At 36.4% G+C, this 23,535-nt stretch overlaps 1 protein-coding gene across 1 annotated transcript; it reads right to left on the bottom strand.

The window, feature by feature from the left end:
• Positions 1–1,035: 1,035 nt before the first annotated feature.
• Positions 1,036–7,704, bottom strand: LOC119785059 (visual system homeobox 2-like). Its single transcript, XM_038287447.1, has 5 exons — positions 7,202–7,704; positions 6,781–6,868; positions 6,113–6,236; positions 2,197–2,377; positions 1,036–1,617 (listed from the first exon to the last, which is right to left on the bottom strand). Exons 1-5 carry the CDS (start codon positions 7,617–7,619, stop codon positions 1,310–1,312), a joined length of 1,119 nt encoding a protein of 372 aa, XP_038143375.1. The 5' UTR covers positions 7,620–7,704; the 3' UTR covers positions 1,036–1,309.
• Between the last annotated feature and the right edge of the window lie 15,831 nt (positions 7,705–23,535).

Genomic DNA, 23,535 nt, shown 5'->3' on the forward strand with positions numbered 1-23,535 from the left:
TTGAGTCTTTATGATTGCAGGCTTTGTGAGACACATCCCCTTTGTATTCCTTACAAAGTCATGAGCTGAGTTTGCAGCTGCGTGACAAGGTGAGATGCAGAGTTCTGTTCTCATAGGATAACTCACAGAAGATGGTTATCTTGGGCTCGGTACGTTGCCCGGTCAACTGAGGAGGTTAATTAGGGCTTTATAACATGTCAGGTAGATGTTTCTCCTCCTCTATTGTCCCTTATTTAAGACAATCTGTGCAGGCTTTGAGACTCAGTACTCATATTTTTGTATTGAAGATTGATAAACCGGACTAAAACATTTTTCAGTCAGTCATCAGATATTTATTGCTTTTCAACAACACAGTATATTTGGCTGCTGCACAAAATCTGTTTCTTTTCTCAGTGACTCAGAAAATATGAATAAGTTAATCTATTCCTAATTTCCCCTTCCTGCACATAAAGTAATATTTTTGGCAACTCCTATCTGCATTATTAGCATTTTCTTTTGTTTCGTTTTGATATTTTAGAATTAGACAGACATCGAATCAAACTACTGTGGGCTGCAAGTCTGATGGAAATGAAAAGTAAAGCAATTTGTCAAAAAATAAGAATAAAAGACACATTAGCTTTTTCCTCTTTGTTCATTCATTAGGATTGATTTTTAACATTGATGATATTGCCACCTACTGGGCTTGTCTGTGCTTCTTTTAAAATCTCCTAGCTAGGGTCGAAGAAATTTTTCTTTTGTCTGAAGGAAGATCTAAACATTTCTCTCTTTTACAAACTAAAGCTGTGCAGTAATGTTTGTCCTTTTGGCATTTTATGCTTTGACTTGTAGATAGGTTATAGGCCAGATGTCCAAAGTGAGAACCAAGACCCAGGTATCTCATCTATAATGAAAACTGTTAAAAAAAGAAAATTTACTAGATTTAATTTCCACAACTGAAGGATCTATCTATTATAGTGAAAGAAAATCTTAATTTAACTTGTTTTGTTCAGTCATTCTAGAGCATGAGAATCTCAATTAGTTTGACACATGGATTTGAAATATAAGTAATCTTTATTTAAACCACACTCACATTTATAAAGGGACAGATAAGTACATGTCATGGAACCATCACATGCTTTGAATATATACATCACACTTTGACCTTTTAAGTTTGTGGTTTTCCCTAGATGTGTTACCAATATTTGCTGTGGTAGCATTTGCAATAAAGAGCAGGAAATAGGAAGGCATGAGTTCAGGTTTTAGCAACAAAATACATTACAGACCCTTCTTTGTTGGTATTTCACCACAAATATGTTTCCTGTATTTTTTTTCATTTGCTTTCCTGCTGATGACCTGTTTTCTCATGCTCAGCCTCCACCCTCTGTGTCTTGAGGTCCTTTTCTGAAACAGTCCCCATCATCTTTACACTGTGCTCCAGCGCCTTTGCTCGCAGCGCCGCAATGCTGCTCTCCCTCAGTTCCTCTTTAGAAATAGACAAACTAATGTCTTTATTCAGTTTCTCTTCCTCCATGTTTTTTTCTCCCGTTTTCTCCTGCGCAGGCGGCTGTGTTGGAGGCTTGCTGCTCATGGTTTTTCCTGGGGTGGGGTGAGAAGGATCAACAGACTTCTTGTGCATTCCTAAAGAGCAGAGAAATAGAAATTGTTGTTAGACTTCATCTGTAAAGAGGATGCTTAAGATCACTAAACGAATGTGAAAATAGACAAAGAAAGAAAGAAATGAGGACACAAATTCTTATTCAATTAGTGTTTTGTAATTGATTTAATCTAATCAATTGACATGAGGTTACATGAGGACTAATCTGTCTTGATGAACACAGATTATCTCTGTATTGACTGCAGGTCAAGGTCCTCAGTAGATCAGTAGATGTCAAAATACAGATCAATTTCAGTTCTTTATTACAAATCTACAGTCTAAAATGTTGCCTTTTTATCATATATTAATATTAGTTTATGGTATTTTGCATTAAAGGTACACATTTGTAGACTGTAGATTTTATTTGCAGTCACAGTTGCACCAAAAAAAAATTGTCATTCCTTCTTTAACTACGATAATTTGAACAATAAGGTTAAGCTTAAGTTAAATTCAGCAAATATTAAAAAAATTGGTAAATACAATGGTTAATCGTTTCTTTGTTTCCTGCGTTTGAATGTATTTGTTCCAGTTAAACAAAACAAAATTCAATATAATTAACACACCCAGTAACCATGGAGCATAAGAGTCTGAGACGCCATCCTTTGCTGACTTAAGGATGGACTCGGGGAGGGGGATGGAGTGACGGACCATGGCGCCGTACAGGCCGTATTCTGCCATCACACTGCTGCGACCCCAACACTTCTCCCTTTTTCTCCACTTAGCCCTACGGTTCTGAAACCAAACCTGCAGAGAGTAAAATCATAAACGTTAAATGAAATAAACAACATTCTGGCTAATAAATCTGTAGTAAATAAGATATTGCTCCATTTAAAAAGCTACATTGTTGTAAAATAAGATTAGTACCATTGACAGATTTTCTCAGATTTTGCTTAGATTTCAAATTTAAATTCAATCTGATCGCTGAACAAATTTAAACGTCAAACTGAGTAAGACTGAATCAGGCAGTTGATTCAGTCATGAATGGCTTGTTTGAGAAACTAATCAGATTGAAGAATGTACTTTGACTCCAAAATCTTCCCTTTGTTGAGGCGTTCAGAGTTGGAACTCCTGGTGTTCTTGGAATTATATTCCTGCCATATAAAGGAAAGACCTCGTTCCCTATTTTCTGCCATGGACCAGAACTAACTTTAATCAATTATGGTGCATCACACTTGATATAAGTAATTCATAGATGCAACAAGGCATGTCTAAGATCATCTAACCCCCACCAGATCCATAATGTCTCCATTTGAGCATAGTCAACCCCAAACATATAACATTTTCTGAGGTCCCCTTGCTTAGAAGGTCACAATATGTTGCTTTTTAAAGGTATTAATTACTCTGTAGTTCAGGCAGTTACTTGGACTAATTGAGGCTAGTGAAACAGAACCAATTAGATTTCCTTTAGAAATAATTAATGGTTAAACAAGGGAGTCAGTGACATTTTCCACTAGAGTTAGATATTTTAGAGTTTAATTTTGTACTGTAATAAATGGAACATCACTGAAAACTCCTTTTTGTTTGTCTTTAAAGACCTTGTAAAAGTATAAAATACCCCAAAATGAGCACAGAAAGTTAAAAAAATAACAATTTAAAACTGCTTTATTTTTTATGATACGTATCCACCTTGATGATAGCGTATCTGACTCATATAACATTTGTATATTTAATTTCTTTTTATTGCACTATTTGCCTGCCCTTTTTTCTTTTATATTGTTTTGAACCGTAAAAAATTTGTTTTACCCTTGAGGAACAATGACAAAGACTTCTGATTCTGATTCATCCAGCAGCATGGCATACGCTTACAGTTTGGGGGTTGTTGAATTTAAACATAGCAAAACATTTGTGCAAATGACACATGTATACACAGTTCACATATGAATATTACATGGACTGTTAATGCAAAACGAAAAGGTAATCTGTGCATCTATAAATATTAATGAACAATATAGTGTTTCTGTTCCATAAATAGCTATGGAGTTATTCCTTTTGGTCTGTTTTTCTCTACAAATGTAACCAGTATGCAGATGCTGTAGATCAGCGATTCCAACTGGGGGTAGGCGTACCCCTAGTGATCCGCGAGTGCATTGCAAGGGGTATATGAAAATATGTTATTTCTTAGGTAGTAAAATAAAATAGGGCCAGGATCTGTTCTGCTTTGTGAGGACCCAATTAGAAAAATTAAAGGTATTGCTGAGGATTTTTTGAAAGACTCCACTTAAAAAAAAAAAAAAAACGTAAAAAAGAAAAAAAATAATGCACGTGCAAGACCATGCACAAGCCCATTTCTCCTTGTGCACGCCCTGTTTAAAATGTGCTGTTCTCATAGCTAATACAAGGGGATGGGGTGTTGTACTTGATAGAGCCCACCCAGATAATGTTGCTTACGGGCCTATTGTTGTGTTGTTACGCCATTGACCACAGATATACACCTGAAAGTACGCATGCATAGGAGGACCACTTATTTAGATGATCCACCCAGAAGGTTTTATTTGAGTTCACTTTCAGCTTTGACAAAAATCAAAAAGAAGCAGACTGCATGTAGAGAACATCCTGGTATCTTCTGTTTTTCACACTGATCTATCGGAGCTCATCAAAGCAGCTCAGGTGTCTTGATGAACACAAAGTGAAACTAATTAAATCAGTCTGACTATAACTTTTGTTCTGCTTTTTGTTCCTAATTTATTCATCATTTATTTCAGTTCCTTACTAATTTCCAGGCAACATATTTATGTTGTTTTTAATTTGAGTTAGAAAGCATAAAATGCCTCACAATTAAAAGCTCAAATGAAAAGATTAAGTAAAATAGTTTTTATTCTATAATCAGTTATTGTACATTACACTTTTGGACAATCATCAGTACTTTTAAATTGACAGGGATCCTCATGGTAAGACAAAATGCCCCAACGGGTAAACAAATAAAAAAAGGTTGAAAACCAGTGCTGTGGATGATGCAATGTCTTAGGAATAACATCCTAACGAAAACTTTGCTCTTTAGAAAATATAACGGCAAAAAAATAACAAAATGTTTTAAAAAGGTGGAGATTCTCACAATTAATTGCTTTCAAAACCGGAAACATGTTTACGGTTTGTGTATTTGGTCACTAAATATCCAAAGGATTACATCATTTTATGACAAAGACAAAATAAGAAGCAAATAAATCCTAAAATGGAACAAAGCTGGATTGATTTTTACAATATGATTTTACTTGGCTTTATGTTAAAGCCAGGTTTTGTTTTCATGATAGGGAGCCTGTCACAATTAATTCACCTGTTCTGATCTATTAAAAAACAAAATAACATTTGAACTGAGACCCTGTTTCATGGAGGCTGGAATAAAGAGTGTTTTTTTTTTTTTTCCCCCCATATTTTTTAACCAGGAATAAATCAGGAAGAAAGCTCTGATGAAATGATATTAATGTAAAGACCAACCAGCAGTTAATCTTATTATGATGCAATACAGCTTTAGGCCTCTTGGCTAAATATACAACCCAGTATCTAAATTGAATGATTATGTTGTCATAAAAAAGCTTTTACACCAAAAGCAAGTATAAAAAAGACAAAAAACTTTATGTAGTTTTAAACTACAAGTTGATAAAAAGTGGTAAAATCAACAATAATAAAGAAGCAAAAAGGCAGCATACCTTCAGGCTGACCTTGGCCCTACACTTCTGACTCTTTTTCATTAGATCTATGGTACACTTTTAAATCTTTGCTCACTATAGCCAGCCAGCAGGGAGTATTTTTTTTCAGGGAGCAGCTTTAATTTTAAATTTTTCAAAAGTAGAATAAACACAAAACCTGAATGAAAGCTGTCATCAGTTTATTCAGAGTAGGCTTCTGTCTCCTCAGGAGGTTAAATTGATTCCACCACCTCGTAATAGACTTGTGAATATGGATGAGTGGGAAGAAAAGAGATACTTGAATGTGTGGGAGCATGTGTGCGTTAGTGTGTGTTGGTCGTGGAAAGATGGGCAGGTATAATATTCATCTCAAAGTGATGAGCCACAGATGAGCAATCGACCCTTTTTTTTCAAAGTGGGTGCTCTCGACAGCCTGTGCGTTTCTACTTCCAGTGAGAGGTGAGGAAGGGGCAGGGAGGCTGATTGGGAAATAAGTTAATTTCCAGACCTGGTCGATTGGAGACAGGCGCGTCAAATTTCATGGGAAATTAAAACACTTTGGTCAGCCGGGTGCAGCCCTCTGCTCATCCGCTGACCTCTGCTAATTAATTTCTTTATAGTTATGCTTTCATTTCAAGGCTGCGGCCTGTCTGTGCTTGGAAAAGCAAGGATCAGTTTTTCTTTAACAACTAATTAAAGTTTAAGGGGGGCTTGTCAGCTGAGAAAATCTCCCCCTGATTGCTTCACTTTAATCTATATGCCCGGCCATCACTAAATCCATGTACTGCACACTTGGGTTTTTATTCCTATATTTTGAAAGACAGGTTTCTTCCTGTAAAAAATCTAATGTGCTTACCTGTATTCTGTCCTCTGGCAGCTCAGTTTTCATAGACAGCATTTCTCTGGCGTAAACATCTGGGTAATGAGCTTCGTTAAATGCTTTCTCTAACTCCTCCAGCTGATAGGATGTAAAAATGGTTCTGCAGACAAAATAACAGAAAAAAAAACCCAAAATATACCAACCTGAGATTTTTTTAAATCTTAAACAGCACATATACTTTAATTTGACTCATAGTTCTTTGTTAAATAAATGTCATTAATAAAAACTTGTTAGCTTGGGTTTTTTGGGATTCAGATCATTTATGTAATCCTTAAAACTTACATTTAAAGGAAACACCATATAAATTATTACAATTCTAATGACTGCTTTAATTTAGATTATACTGCCTTGGCAAATTCACTGACATGATGTAAAATCAGTTAAATGAAAATGAGTTCAAATACAACCACTTAGAATGAAACTTTGTAAATTATAAACAATTTTGAAATATACATTAGTAACAGAATGCTGTAACAGACAAAAATAAATAAATAAAAGGATAAATAAATGTATAAGATATATTAGAAATCACAGAACCAACCATGTGCACAAGAATAATTGGAGCAAAAATAAATAAATAAAAATAAATAAATAAATAATAATAATAATAATAATTATTATTATTATTATTGTAGTTTATTTACCTGTGTCTTCTTTTCTTTCTCTTTTTGCTCTGACTCATCGATGAGGCTGAAAATTTGGGATCCCCGGATGAGTTCAAATCATCTGAATCTGTGTGCAAACAGAACAAACTGTTTGGTTTCAAAATAATAAAAATATGAACTGTATATAACATATCTTTTTAAATGTAAATCTAAAGCTGCATCATGCCGTTTATTTCAAAAGGTTCAGGTTCGTTTCAAATTTAAAGGGTTAAAATCGAATAACAACAGAAGAAAAGAAAAAAACATTATTTTTTTTAAAAAAAAGGGAATTTTAATTATTTCTAATTCAAAAAGAAAAAAAAAATCTAAAATATTGCAAATTAAAAATTACCTGAGGAACTTTAACATATTTTTGAAACCTTTTCTGATTTTCTTAGATGAGGACCGATGGGATACTCACCGGAGCTGGCACCGGAATGCTGCGCCTCCATCTGGGTCTCCATCTGCGGCGTCCTGTGCAGCGGCTGCAGGTGCACATTGTGCGCCTCTGACAGCACCTCCAGGAAAGCAGGTTGGCTGTAAAACGTATGTATCCCATCCGGGCCCAGTAAACCCATACCGAGTCCTGCGTGTCTAGCGGACAGGACGTGAGCCCTGTGAGGCAGAGTCTCCAGCGGTCGTCTTGGTGTGGCCGCCGGAGGCTCCTTGTTGAGGCCAAGAAGCTCCTGGATGCCAAAGCCGGTGCGCCTCTGCACGGTGGGGGCCATTTTCCAGCCCGGAGGTTGATGCTTGGAGTCCCCCTGGTTTAAGATGTTCTCAGACGTTGTTTTCAGTTTATTCTGTGTGTCTGAAAGCACAACCCCATCCTTTCCCGTCATGATGTTGTCCTTCCCCCTTTAACAAAATACTCCTGTTCGCCAGTGAACGCAGCAATGTTGAGCGCTTTATCTGAGCGCTCATCTGCGCTGCGCTTTTTATCCAACATGCAACAGGCGGCAGCCAATCACAGGACAGGAGAAAAGGCACAAGCAGATCTCTGAAGCATCCAAGGGAAACTGACCAAATAGGTGAACACATTTTGTGATCATCAAACTTTTTTATGGTTAAAACAACAACAACAACAAAACGTAAAAAAAAGAAAAAAATATATGATGCATTTTATATATATATATAGGCCTCTATATAAACTAACGCCTAATTTATTTGTCATACATTTAAAAATTATAATACAAGGGAAAAAAATCACATTATTATTATTTTGATCTGAGTTGCATTTAGATATCATGTGGGAAATAACATAAAAAACAGAAGTTTTGTATTCATGTTTCTCGAAAACAAATCAAGCTGAAACAAAACTCGTAGCCTATCCATAAATTACTCAAAACTTGATTAATTTTTTTTTAGAATATTAGAAAATCGAAAAGCATAAATGTAGTAAAAATTCAGTAGATTAGAAACAAGAAAACAGAAAAGCATAAATTCAATAGGGTAAGACCAAATTTTCAATTAGCTACAAAACTGGAAATTTAGGATTTGAAATTATTAAAAATAGAAAATCTTGAATTTAAATAAAGGAAAGCAATATGATACCATTAGTTAAGCTAATACATCATTTATTGAACCTCTTCAGCTTATTGAAGCAAATCTAAATTGGTTGCAGAGTCCAGCTTCCTTCCTAACGTCCCACAGTGATTTGCATATTCTAATTAGGTTTACCCGCTAAACGTTTTGTCTTTGCGGGAACAATCTGCGCATCTGTTGACAGGCTATTAAGCTTTTCTTTCTTTCCTTTTTTTTTTTTTTTTTTTTTTTTTTTAAATATTATTATTCGACCGGTCACATAATAAAGATGTCCCAGTTTGGGGTATTTAGGACACACCAGGGTGGCAATTAAATATGAGACCGACAGAGAAAGCAAAGGCCAGCAGATTTAAGCTCAACGCATCTCCCCCTCTGGGCACAGTGTTTTTACTTTTAGGTCAGTATTAAATGAAATAACAGTATTAACTATAGGATACGTAAAGAGGGTTTTGTGAATAAATTAGATTTAGAAATTGAGAACAAACGGGACTGAAGTCAAGGAATAAAGCAGAAAAGCAGAATCACAGGCTAATTATTTAACATTTCTGTTCCTGCACTTTCTTTTTTCCCCTTAGGCCTGATTTCATCTAATCAGCTAATATTCAATTAATGCGGGAATTTCTGTCGTTTGCAGATAATTTGTGGCACGCTTTCGGACATCTGGACAGACAATTGCGCACAGGAGAGTTTTATGGAGATGAGGAGACGCGCAGCATCACTGGGCCATGTGTGGCGATGAATAAATAGAAAAATGGGAGGCTCCCACGGGAGCGTTTGTTAACCACGAGAGGGAAAAATAACCCTCAACAGATTTAGACACGATTAGGAGATGTGGCTTCTACCCCAGAGTCGTTTCCTCTTTTTGTTTTTCTAAATCTAAATCTAAACATGGAAAGAAACGGAACAGTCTTGTATCTAATGAGATAAGATAACAAATAGCATCTCTTAAACCACACATTTTACTGCAGCCTAATGAAGACCAATGTGCAACAGCAGCATCAGTGCTGAAGAGGTCACCTTGACTGTGCTGCAGCATAAGTGACTCTTTCTAATCCTTGATAAAATGTATGTTGGAGTTGGAAATGTGATGCTTACATTTTTTGGCTCATATTTTATTTGGCTTCCTTCCAATAATGTTGTCTAAAATGGAAATATTCGGATTCTCGTCTGTATTAAGACCTTAAACAGCATTACAAAAAAAGTAAGAGTCTAGAATAGAAATGTTGCAATATTTCATACAAACACAGTTTTCATACATGCACACATTTAAACTCTCTATAAAGCATGTTCTATATGGTTTAGTTTTAACAAAGAACATTTCCAGTGTCTATTACAGTATATTTATTGCTTCTAATAGTTAGGTTTGAAGTTAGAAAACTAATGTTACAGACCACACAGGGATTTCAGCGTATTCTGTTTTATACTTTTTCTCTCTGTTCTATGATGAGTTTAGTTGTGATTGTTTGCCAAGCCAAACATCCAATTAAAGTTCCTTTAAGCCACTACTAAGGCACTGGGGTCAAGTTTCTATATGCAAACAAAAAGAAGGTTAAATTTCCAGTCTCTATGATGATTCTGGATGGTTTATTTTCTATTTCAGCCAACAATTAAAGAGTTCCAACTTTTCCTCTGTCCTACCTCTCTTGGTCTGCTAAAAACCATAGGCCCTAAACCCAAAATGCCTGCTGGTCCACTCCCAGGCCCTATAGACTTATAGAAAGTGGACTGATCCACATCACTTCCTGTCATATCCTCAGAGCAAAAAATAAATAAGAAAAATAATAAAACAAAGAAATATAATCAACAATTATTAACCTGCAAATAAACTATATATTATACAAAAAATATAAATTTAGGAGCTAATTAATACAATTTAAATGGATTAAGAAATAAAGAATAAATAGCTCCAACAATGGGATGTAATGACGTCGCAACAGATTCAGTCATAAACTTTTTTTTCAGCAGTCTATTGCTGAACGTTTTGTAGGTCTACGTTATTGCCAGTGTTTGTTTTACCCGAAATTACAATAAAGTTAGAAACCAAATAGCTATTTGCTGACAAAAACATTGGGAACTTATTATAGGCTCATTGTAACTGTCTGTTTCCCTCTTTTACTATAATATACAGTATAGTCATCATCTACTTTCCTACTTATTTACTTATTTTACTTATTTAGGTCTCACTTAGTTTGCTTTTACCTGTTGCTGCATAAATTGAAGAAATGCAGATTCTATGTGTTATTGATACACTTTTGCCAGTGGAATCTTCTTGTTTTGGCACAACCTTTCTGCATCACATTTTTTAATAGGGGTCTGGCTGCAGACCTGCACTGTCAGGACTCTCTTGCATTTTCTCCTACGTATCTGTACTTTATTACAGTAGCTTATTCTAGAAAATTGGCACGTTGTAGTTCTACTACAGTCTCATATTACTTTTACACCATGACACAAACCTACTTGGTGGACAAACTTAAACCTGAATAGAATTAAATAGAATGAGCCTTTACTTTTTTTTTTTTTTTTTTTACAAGTAAGGAAATAGTTTTATAACTAAATATGAAATACCATATAGCAGAAGTGGGTAGTATTTAGTTACATTTACTCAGTTACATTTACTTGAGTAACTATTTGAAAAAAAAAAACTTTTAGGGGTAGGTTTACTGTGCCGGCCTTTTTTCTTTTACTTATGTAATATTATTGTACCCCTCCTCCTACATGAGTAAAATCTCTCACTACTCTGTCCTCTTTGAGGAATATGAACTATTCTAAAATCAGGTAAGCATATAGTAAACAGTTGACATTAACAGTGGAAGTTTGTTACCCTGTCTTAACATATATAAAGTCCTCATTGTAAAGACTGATTTTCTAAATTTTGTTTTGAAAAAATGGTAAAAGTATTTCTTCTGCATGAATTTGTTCTTTTATATTCATTACATTTATTTATATTCTTTAGGCATTTGAGTCCTTAAAATACCAAAACTTACACATAAAGTCTGTTTTCCAGAATAATTTCTAAACATTAAATCTGATGTTGGTATCCAACAATTACTCAGTACTCAAGTAGGTTTTTCACCAAATGCTTTTTCACTTGTACTTGACTAGTGTCTCCGATGACTACTTTTTACTTTTACTTGAGTGAAGAAAAAAGTAAAAGTAGTCCTACTGTTACTCGAGTACAATTTTTGGGTACTCTATCAACCTCTCACTGTGTTACTATATAGCATGATATAATAATAACAACAATAATTGAACTTTATTGATCACATTAGAGGAATTTACCTCTGCATTTAACCCATCCCTTTGGGGACTAGTGAGCTGCCATCATGGGGCACCCCCGGGGGCAGTGTGGGGCTTAGGGTCTTGCTCAGAGACCCAGAGTGGCAGTCTGTGGGAGTGGGGCTCAAACTCAGAACCTCAGGAATCAAAGCTCTATGAGCTAACTACTAGGCCACCTCTGCAGCCCTCTAAGGGTAATGAGTGAGTTAGACCAACACATCCACACAATCTATTTTTCACTTAGGAACTTCTTGTTGCATCAGCTTTATAGAGCGATTTGTTAATTTAGGGAAACATTTAATTATTAGACACATTTTTTATGCCAGACGTTTTGGGCTTTTTTTAAATGTATGGTTGTTTTACTAGTTAGGGTGAAGTGGCTTAACAAAGTAGCAAAAACATTTATTTTGAAAATAATCAGGTTCTGCACTGATAACAAATGAAAAGGCATTCATTTACTTACTTTCACTTCCCTTTATTTAAGAAGATTAAATGTTAACAGTGGGAAGGGGCAGGGGGTGCGTGGTCAAATAGTTTTCAGCAGGCATCAAAAGAGTTATGTAAGTCAAATAATTTATAAGACAATCAAACCTAACCATCACAGCAGACATCAGCATGTAAAAACTAAAAGAAAACTAATTTAAATCTACCAGCACTAATTTGTAGATTGAAATGGATTTAATCTACAATTTGTCTAGATAATTTCATAAAAAATAAGATCCAATATCTTAAGTTCAGATTTGAGATAAATTCATATATGCTAGTAGAGGAGTTTTCAATCCCATTTCTTCAGGTCCAGTGTCTCTGATTTCACACACCTGAGTGAAATGGCTGAATTACCTTTTTAGTCTCCGGAGTCCTGCTAATGACCTCAATATTTGCCCCAGGTCTGATAAGGCAAAGACAATTTGAGCTCCAAGGTGCAGGACACTGGAGACTAGACATGCAATTAAAGACACCTGCTATAGGAGCTGTGACACAGACTGATTGTTTACTCTTTTCTGTTTCATGGTAAAAGCAAAAACAAATGTTGTTGAAGGGAATATAATACTGGAAGATCTTAGATGAGAGGTTTAGGAATGACCTTAAACAATGCAGAACTAAACTGAAAAGAAATTCTGTGTGATCACCTGAATCTAGACAAGGGATATTAGTTGAGTTGTGGAAACACTTTAAAATATTTTCAAAGTCTTCTATTTTTATCTTAACAAACCTGACAATTATCAAAGGCCTGGAAATGATGTTCCCTCTAGCATTCACAGAATTGTAGCCATAAGTGAGAAGTTTTCTCTGTGGCACACTCAAAAGGTTCGGCCCCAGTTTATCATGTTCTGCCAATTTCTTAAACAACTTCAGTGCTACTTTCTTCTATCTCTGTCTGTGTAACAGCTCCAGAAATGGCTCTTCTAATCTAGCTAATTGCCATTTTCCCTGAGCTCGGCATTTAGGAAGAAGAGCCGGGTCACCAAACAGCCATTGATCATAACATCCCATTAGGGTGAGGAAACAAAAAGCTCTCACAGTCTGAACAATGTGCCATCGGTTATTCACTGATTCGCTCTGTGGGCGCAAAGCATTAATTAGGGCAATAACTTCATGCTAATGCCATTCTATGGTCTCCATTTCTGTATGAGTACATCTATTTCTACTCTGAATTTTGTCTGGGACTCTCTTCCCGTTGTTTTTGTAGGTTTGGTATTTCAATAATGATGAAAACGATGAAAATGTGGGAGACAGGCCGTTAAACGGCAAAAGTTTCTTGACAAAACCAATATTCCTCACTCGGGCAGCTCCTAACAGGAATTGACATAATTACTCGGCCTGTTTCTTGTCTAATTAGCACACTTCCACAGTGGACAGGGACTAGCACTTTGGCAGGAGAGGGGAAGTGGACAGGCATGGCAGTAGCAACAGAAAAAGGGGGCCCCTGGTTTCAGCGTAATTAGGTGAGACAATGCCCCTGACTGTTTTTGAGCTATGGCAGCGGCTCGGAGCTGGGGCCAAGCCGGCGAGCAGACGCCCCGTGAGGTACACCTCCCCAGGACCCTAATAAGCCCCTAATTGTCCTTTCTTTTTTCACATAGACAGCACCAGCAGACATGAAGACAGCCTATTCCTGGTCTCCTGTAGGGAACATGGTCGCAGATGAGGGGACAGGGGTCAAGGTGCTTCTGGAAGCTTATCGGGGGCATTTAGTATTTAGACATTAGACTCAGTCAATTTGTGTTAACATCCGGAGATAACTTGTAAAAAGAAAACTACATTTTGTTTTAAAATAACTCATGCTTCTCCTTCTTTGATATTTTCTGAAAGTTCTAAGAAAAAAAGGACATATGTAACAGCACATAGAGAATCAACATAAGATTAAATCATTTGCGGAAGTGCTTTGCATCATACCTGAACCTCTCACATTCTTTTTCAATATAGCAATTTATTGCAGTGTAATACAATTTAATGTGATGGACCCACACAAAGTACTGCATAAATGAGAAGTGCAAAGTTTTCTTAATCTGTTACAAATAAAAACCTGGGAGGTGTGGCATGCTTTTTCATCTTAGCTTTTGTTGGTAGGTTCTTATTGTTATACCCCGTAATATAATCCATTGCGACTGAATGCCTTCTAAAGAAACAGGAAAGATGAGCATTGAGAAGCAGTGGGAGGCCCATGGGAACTCTGGATGAGCTGCAAAAATCCGCAGCTCAGATGGGAGGATCCGCTGACAGGAGAACTATTAGCTGTGGGTTTACAACATTTTGAATAATCTGACTTTTTTGAGGGGTTGTGAGAAGAAAACCACACCTATTGGTAAAATAAGCTTTATCTTTTAGAATGGTTTTCTGCCATTGATTAAGGTTTTAAACAGTCCTCAGATGTTTGATTTGGTTAAAAAGTTGTTTATCCATACTAATATTGGTTTTGTTTTACTCTGTTTTTCTTTCTTTGCTGCACATCATCAACTATTGAACTATTTAACCCATTGGGACAGTTTGAAAAATGGAACACCAGTCACTATCCTCCAGAAGTAGGTTTATTACGGACGGAGATGATGCCAATCATCAGAGCAACCCCTACTCAAAAGAATTTCCACTGCCTACACTGTCCTTTTTTCCATAGGTTGCAACTGTATGTTTTTTTTTATGTAACAAATTCCCGGGGATTAAAATGTATACAACCTAAAAACAAAGCCATAGCTTTCTTTCTTTATTGGAAGAGTCTAAATAAATTTCCAGTTTCAGAATTTGGTTTGAGATCATTGCTTTGCTTTTGTGGCTCTAAACAAATATTTAATTGTTGCCGAACCCTCAATGTACATCAAAAGTTGACTATTTTTCTAGGTTTTGTTTGATATACTGAAAAAAACCTAAAGCCTTGCATAAATCTACCAACCTGCTAGCAAATTTAAGTCATATGTTCAAAAATGTATGAAACTTTTAATCCAACTATGCAATCTTTTAAACCATACCGTTAATAATATTAAAAAGTGTTTACTTGATGGGTCATATCTAATCAAGATCTGTGTTTTATCCCTGAAATCAAATGTTTTTGGTTCCAGTTTACAGTAAAGTGTTTTATATGCACTTTCTTATTTCTGTCGGTTAATGAGAAGCTTGCAGTAGAGGCAGCTGGGCCCAACAGGCTGCATTTCAGCACTGTAAGATGAGCCTGTTAAAATAATCACAGACTCCCTCACACACACACACATACATACACACACAAAGTAGGCCATATGTTTGGGGCCACTTCTAACGACAGGTGGTGCTCACAAGATTCAATATTTCATAATTCCCTCTCCGTAACATCCCCTACGGTCAAAGTGCCGCTCACAGGGACGTCAATCCGATGTGCCCTCACTCCTTTAATTAGCTGTCAATTAGTGCAAATGAATCAACTCTTCGCCTAATTAAGCAATGCCACCAGGCAGCTCCCACGTACAGGCCATTGTGCGAGCAGCATGAGAAAACCTCAGCTAGCAAACTCATTTTGGATCACAAGTGCAACTTAACGATCACACTGACAAACTCTGTTTATTGAACCCTGTGTCACAGAAATTTTGATGCAGCTGCCGTTTTTAAAAATGTCTCTTTCTTTGGATAAAGACTCCAATCGCTGACATCTTTCTGAGCAAAAATATTTCATGTAAGGTGCTGTACTGCTGTCCTTTTTAAGTCTAAAGATTTAGATGCCTTCTACTGTATCTAGAATGGCTTTTGTTTCTATTTAAATTAAATATAACCATCTTGATAAGAGTGTTTCAACCAGTTATATTTAACCTTGTTTTAATCCATCTTCTTATCCAATAAGTCTTGTAGATTTTTTTCCCCGGGTTGATTTCTAGAAGATTTCTTAATATAATATGAATTACATGATTATAGTCCGTTTTAAAAACTTTTAAACTCTATTATTAGATAACTCTTATAAAATGTTGGATTGAAAATAGTTATAGTAAAGTTTTTTCAGAATTTAAAGGTCTGCAGGAAAAAACTAAATTGCATTTAAAGCATGATCTCAAATCAGATATAGATTTTTATTTTTTATTTTTCTTAAAAAGTCTTTAGTAAATTATGTTATTTACAAGGAAGATAGTTTAAATGTCTTGCATTTCTATTTTTAATTCACTTAATTAGTTATAGTAACTTGTATCTGCCTTGAGTTAAAGAACTTAATCTGAAAGTAAAGCTATGTGGATCTTTTTAACGGTATATATGTACCGACCAGCCAGCGTGCAGAAATTCTGAAACTCAACCAGAGTGCAAATAAATGCTTTTGAATGTTTTTAGCGCTGCTTGTTTTTTTTTAATCTTAGTTGCCCATTAACTTGATCTGAGGCTACATTGAGCAAAAACTCTTCCTTTACCAATGAAAACGTACTCACCTTGACGTAACCCTATAGACACACACTATACAGAGACACCTCATACATGTTATTTAACTAACTTCAAAAATGTGCTTAATCGGAGAATTTCCAATAAGATTTGCAATGATGAAAAAAGATTTCCATTATTAGTGATGGTGATTTAGGTATTATGAGTAATAATGAACCGTCTCGAAGTTGTTAAAAACGTGGAGTCATCAGAGACCGTATTTTAATAAACATTGCCCATCACACTTATGGTCAACCCTGTCAAAAAAATTGTGACTAGTCCTTAAAGATATTAATCTGTTCTGCTTTATAAAGCAAATATATAGTAAAGAAAAGACAGAGAGAGTATTTAAAGTCAGGACAAAAGTCAGTTTAACAAATTTTCAAGTAAACAAGAAACAAATTAGTGTTGAATGTCTGCACTTAACTGATGGTCAGATATCTGAAAGATAGAAATAGAAATAAATATAAGTTATATAGAAACTTGTGTCACTCGATTGGATTCGTTTTTTTATATGCCGCTGAAACAAAGGTTAGATTTATAGTGAGGATTTTCACACAAGAAAACCCAAAACAGAAAACCCATAAATATGGAAGTGTTCATACACTCTCTTTAGGCTGTGTGTGTGTTTGAGGTTTAATTGGTTGGATGAGAGGTTAACACAGGTTAGGGATAGTTCAGTCATCTCACTTCCCTCCACCAGCCACTCTGTGCCTTCAAGGATCATAATTGTCATTTAATGGATTAAACATTCATCCTTTCCCGTGCAAAGCCCTTCTGAGAGAGATGACAGCATCCCTGTGTTTACACGGCTAAACATCCCCCATCACACACACACACACACACAAACATCCACCCACTCACAGAGGCACGACAACGCCTCGTTTGAGGACACAGTTTGTGCTTAAAATTCAATTACCCACTTATTGATAGCTCTCTGGGGTCGTGGAGAGGTATGGATGATTTCCCAGGAGACCAAGGGTTCTTCTGTGCTTCTCCAGCTGGATCTATTTCACAGCTTTGCTCATCAGCGGCCGCCGCCACAGATGGAGCACAGGCGGCCGTCATACGCCTGCACACACCAGCGCGTGCAGACTCTGAAAAACACACACACCCACTCGCACATCAAAAGAGCAGCAAACAGGAAAACAGGTAGGATGAAAGTGTTACGATAATTAGGAGGCATTTGGTGACTGTATCTAGGAGTTAAAGTTGACATTTTCGTCTTAGTTATAATTGAGCTCAGTTTAATTTAAGTGATATTTTAGGATTTTTTTTAAAAAGAACAGAAAAAAAACTGCTTTTGTTATTATATTGTGTAGTATAAAATGTTTTGCTATCAGGCTAAATTATGTTTTCATCATTTTAATGAAACTTTTATTTTGGAAAATATGCTAAAACGTGAACAGTTTTAAACTATGAACATTTCTGCCCTATTTTTTTTATTCACTTCATCAGCTGTAATTATCGATTATAACATTTAATGTAAAAAGTGAAGCAGCTTCAAAAGTAGGAAGTATCCCCCCACCAAAAAAAAAAAAAAAAAAAACTGACAAAGAAAAACAAAAACAAAAAACAAACTGATGATAAAATAAATATTCATCTTAATCTGTGGAAGGAAAATTTGGACACAATGTTTGATATTCATTTTGATTTATTCTAAAGAAACATACATACATATATTGATTATGTATACATACAAATATACATTCCTTTAAAGTGCTTAGGTATTCATACATAAATAAGGTTAAGTGAAAGTGAAACTAAATAAATAGACAAACAAACTCATTAACAGAAAAATATAAAAAGCTATAGGAGTACATAAGCCCTTAAATAAAAATACATTTGGGTAGAAGTTTTGAATCAGCGAATATGATTTTCAGCAGACAATCTTTATATTACTAAGGACATTAATTGACTCTAATTTCTGATTTGTTCTATTTTTCTGCATAAGTCTAAGATAAAAGCCCTTTTGTTTAATCTTATAAAGAGAAGAAACAACTTGTGATATTCAAAGTGAGAAAAATGCCAATCATTAATCGTAATCTGACATGTTAACCTCAAAGAAACCATCTCTTCTGATGTTAAATGATTATCAAATTTAATAACAGGCCCTCTGATTAACCAGTTAGACAGTTTTCTTATCTTTAAATGCAACAAATCAGCCCTTAGAGCCACAGGTAGGACCCTACAGGTTTGCCACGTGCCTCTATGTCCCCAGAGGGTTTCAGTGATGCAGCAGGAACGCTTGGCCAGCCACTGGCCTCGCCTCAGTGCTAATTACAGCCCTCATCTCTGCTCTCCCACGAGACGCAACAAACCTGATGACAAAATGCTGTAATCTCAAGCATCATCAGAAACAGCTGGGGCTGCCGCCTCCATGTCAATACTTTGAGACCGGTTGAATAGAGTACGATGGTGAGTGATAAAGAGATGCATTCAGGAAAAAAAGGTTTATTGAAAAAGTGTTACCCCCGCCACAGGTTTTTTTTCTACATTTTGACGAATAACAAGGATGATCTTTAATTTGTTTTATTGTGTCTGATAACAAAAAAAGTACTAGAAAAATATACAACATTTTTATATCATTTATTTATATTAGAATCTGAAGAGTACAGCATGGACTTGTAATCAACCCCCTTTGAATCAACATTCGGCAGCATTTACAGCTCAAAGTGTGTTGGTGCACTGGAAAAAAATAGAAATCTAGATAAGTATTTTTTTTTCTTAAAGTAAGTGCATTTGTTTAGACACTTTGCCAATGAAACAAGACAATTTACATCTTATTTCAAGTGCATATTACCTAATTATCGTATTTTAAATGGGTCATAGAATGATTCTATAGGGTATTTGGTGCTGGTCCTTACGGTCTCTAAATAGGGTGTGTAACATTGGTTTGGCTGAAAATGGTGTATTTTCTGTTCTATAAGCCCTAATGCAGGCCTGGTTAAAATCCCTAGAATGAAACGACAGGTTTCTTCCTTTTATGGTATGGCCATGAATATTTAGATGAGCTGTGCGCTGATTGGTCACTCACTGAAACATCGAAATTGATGATATAATAGCATTGTTATCAAAAGCTTGGCGACAGCATCGTACTTGCAGCTTGTGGTTGCGATGGCCTTACGGTCGGAAACAGCCCGTCATTTCAGTAAAAGAAGTTTAGCAAATCTTGGTTTGAACTGAGATTTTGAAAGCTGTCTTCGGTAAAATGCTTAGAGCAAATGAACAGCTGAGCATCAAACTTTGCATGGATCTTTTGATACACAAAAATAATCCATGCCTGTCGAGTCTTCGGATCCTTGGGAAGACTGTGAAAATTATCCCCTTCCTCCTGGTCAGTTGCAGCCTTGAACACTGCATTTACCCCCGTGGCTCTGGCTCATTTTCAATAGAGACACTCCCTGCTTTGTAATTGTTGTAGACTTAAATCCAACTGTAGGCTAAACAGCTCAACTAGTGTCTTATATCTTCCTCTATTCATGTTTTTGGGCCAGTGAACAAGTGGGCTGGTCTGTATATTGACAGGCCAGAACCAAATAAGGCAACATCCCCGAATTGATGTCAATTTGGTGCTTTGTTTAAATTCTCCAGTTTTACGGTGGAAGTTTAGAATTGTGAGATTTGCAGAGAAAGAATGTGTCGGAGTTTGAACTTCTCTGTACGTCCATTTCACCCACTGAACTATTGCTATTCATCTATGACAATGTAAACTCGGTTTTGCATTCTATGACCCCTTTAGGAGTAAAAATATTCCATCGGCAAATCATCTTATTTAGATTAGGTTAGATTAGATTAGATTAGATTCAACTTTATTGTCATTACACATGTACAGGTACAATGCAACGAAATGCAGTTTAGGTCTAACCAGAAGTGCAATAGCAGCAAGTGCAGGATAAATAATGGTTCCATAAATACAGGATATGGGTATTTCTACTGAATGAGTATAGAGATGAATACTATTATAAATAATGAATATAATGATTTACCTACTCAAATTAAGGGTAAATACACTTAACTTAAGAAATGTTGGTATTTCTAAATCGTTTTTGCAGTATGTGTGTCAACTACTTGTTCAAAGGTCAAATTCCCAGGCTTACAGTAACTAACCTACTCTACTTTGCAAAAAAAGGCTTGAAGTCAGTCATATTTTGATCATGAGGCTTTTGAGTAAATATTATGTCTTGCAGCAGCATATCAGTTTTAATTGGTAGAGTCTATTTTAACCCATTTATATGCTGTCATCTAATATTTCCACTCTTGCTTAGGCTGCATGTTGTCATGTTGTCCTGCTGGATGGTGAGTCACTTTATCTGCCTAAATTCAGCATGATGTTATGTGATTTGCAGTGTTCATTTTCCTCCACCTTTGGATGTTGGCCAAAAGCTTAATTTCTGGTCTCATCTAACAGGAGCCTCTTTTTCCAAATTTGAGCTTATATGTTGCCATCAAGGATCCAGACTTCTCCCCATATATACTTAGCTTGGTCAACAGGATTTCTGGCTTAAATAGTATTTAAATTAAATGCATCAAGACTTTTGAACAATGCTCCATAAACCCCAAATAATTTGTAATGAATTCTGATTTAAAAATGAAAATGAATCTTGCTGTCCTCAGACTTGACAGGGTCAAACTGAAGCCATCCTTCATAAAATCACCCTGGATTGATGAGATCCACAGATTTCACTCACTCTGTGTGATTGTTCATTAGCAGGGCACTGAGCTTTAATAGCCTGCAGACTTCTTTCAGCTGTAAATCTCTACCCCTCTCTGCACTCATGTTTGATCCCCTGTCTCATCAAAAGGGCTGTGAAGAATGAAGTCAGCATGATGAAAAACAGAATAAGATTTATCAGCTCCCATCCCGCCCACCTTCCTCCAATCCACGCTGAGATGAGCTGCTGAGCCCTGAGTGAAATAAGGCTGTAAAATTCCAACAAATATGTCGATGGATCTGGATGTGTCTAAGGTGCTGGTGAGTAAAAAGGAAAATTAGATTCAAACCCACTTTTCTATTAGCAATCCTACCATAATTTAATAAGGACATGCCAGGACAGGTAAGAGAAAAAAAATAAGCTGAGCTTCCTGTTTTATGAAAAAAACAACAACAACAACAACAACACAGAGTTATCTAAATTGTTCAAATAAGGGTAGAGGCATTTATTCAAGCATTATTGTCAAGAAATTTGCTGGCTGCTTTTAAAAAGGTTTCAGACTTTTATTGAACAATGAATAAACCTGATTATAAAAAAATATTGCATAATTTTAATGAAATTTGATTCAGTCCCCTTTTTTAAAGCCTTTCTGCAAAAGTCCACTACTAGCTCCTTGGTTTTCCCTGCATTAATCAGAAGGTGGTTCTGCTGGCATCAGAACACAAAGTTATGGGTCCGCTGTCTGTACTCTGAGACCAACTATGGCAGAATCGACAGAGAACTTTTGGAGGTGGCAGCATGGAGAGTTGATGGAGAGGTCTGCAATGACCCACCCATAATCTGACACGCTTGTCCCAATTGGGGTCCCGAGGGGTTCTGGTGACTATCTCCAGCTGTCTATGGGCAAGAGGCAGGGTACAGCCTGGACAGGTCGCCAGTCCATCAAGGACATACAACCATTCTTGCACACCTAATGAGAATCTATAGAAGCCGAATAAACTAACATTCATTTTTTTGGACTGTGGGAGGAAGCTGGAGTACCCAGAGAGAACCCACACATGCAAACTTCATGCAGAAAGAGAACCTTCTTGCTGCAAGGCAGCAGTGCTACCCACTGTGCCGTCTGCAATGACCCCCGTAATGTGGGCAGCCAGTAAGATAGTCCAGAATTTAATTGAACATGTGCTGGTCCAGTCCTTACAACTCCAGCTTGTCCCATAGGATTCCTGACTGAACGGTGTAACATGATCCTCACAGTACTTCCAGGTTTATCTAGGTAAAGATGTCATCATACATCTACTTCAACAAATCCAATGTCACAATATGGAACATATTCTTTGATTTCTCCCGTGTATTTAACATAATTCAGCCTGATTAGCTTTGTCAGAATCTCCAGAAGCCTCAGGTGGAGGCATCAACAGTCTTCTGGATGAAGTGATGATGTCTAATCAGGTAGTCAGCAGCGCAGGTGTGCCACAGTACTCTCACGTGATTTTTAGGCTATTCTAGTCACCTCTGCCTTCCAGTACAGAAAAGTTTTGTTTTACTCTTCGTATCTGGCTGAAATGGTCGACTGCATCTGTGCGTTGCAGTTCCGTTGCAGGCTGTTGGTGTTACATAAAAAAATATAAAGCTGCATAAAAACGTTGACCTTTCTTTTCCGGAATGAATTGTGTACTGCTGATAAGAATCAGAGCAGATTTGTGCTAATTAGTCTAGTTTTGAAGATGGAAAACACTATTGTAAGAATGACTGAAAAATTAGACCACCCATCCTGTTTGTCTCTTATTAACCCTTCTAAGACAAACTTTACCACTAAAAACTGACTGACATTTTGATGAAATCACAGTCTGAGTATCAGGGGTGAAAAAACTGCTGCAAAATGTCCCATTCACTCTGACCGTTTTCCCCTCAGTTCCACGTCATGAAATTTAGGTCAGAGAACAATGCAGTCTCTCTGCTAGACCGTAGCACGGTGCCAGGACCCTTCATGTCCTCCTCTCTGACCCTCATCACATCCACCCCTGCACGCCGTGTCACAGAGGGCAAAATATGGTGCAACACAATTGTTTCCTATGTGAAAGAATATTCACAGAGGCTAAGTCACCTTGTGGTCTGCTATTATAACCTTTTTTGTATATTTTTTGTAGTCTGACATGTCTGAAACATAGACTCTCTTTCTGTGTTAAGTATATGGGCTGTATCAAACAAGACAAACAGACTAGAAAAGTGTTAGGAATTTTTTTTTTATTGAATGATTTTGACATTATACCAGCACCCCTCGCGGCCCAGCTTGGTATGAACCTGATGGAAATGGATGGATGGATTTGGACATTGTTATTTTGTTTTTTTTCCCCATTCTGTTTAATAACAAAAAACAACCAAACATAGAACGGTCTTTTTATATGACATAAATCTA

This window comes from Cyprinodon tularosa, unplaced genomic scaffold (assembly GCF_016077235.1).
Source record: "Cyprinodon tularosa strain WSP-4 unplaced genomic scaffold, ASM1607723v1 ctg24, whole genome shotgun sequence".
Classification (NCBI taxonomy): Eukaryota; Metazoa; Chordata; class Actinopteri; order Cyprinodontiformes; family Cyprinodontidae; genus Cyprinodon; species Cyprinodon tularosa.

Bases quoted from the DNA above. Each gene is read 5' to 3' on its own strand.
- LOC119785059 (XM_038287447.1), bottom strand. From the start codon at position 7,619: ATGACGGGAAAGGATGGGGTTGTGCTTTCAGACACACAGAATAAACTG. The intron at 6,869-7,201 runs GTGAGTATCCCA...GTTTGCACACAG, and splicing joins GCATTCCGGTGCCAGCTCCG to ATTCAGATGATTTGAACTCA. The intron at 2,378-6,112 runs GTAAGCACATTA...TACTCTCTGCAG, and splicing joins TGCCAGAGGACAGAATACAG to GTTTGGTTTCAGAACCGTAG.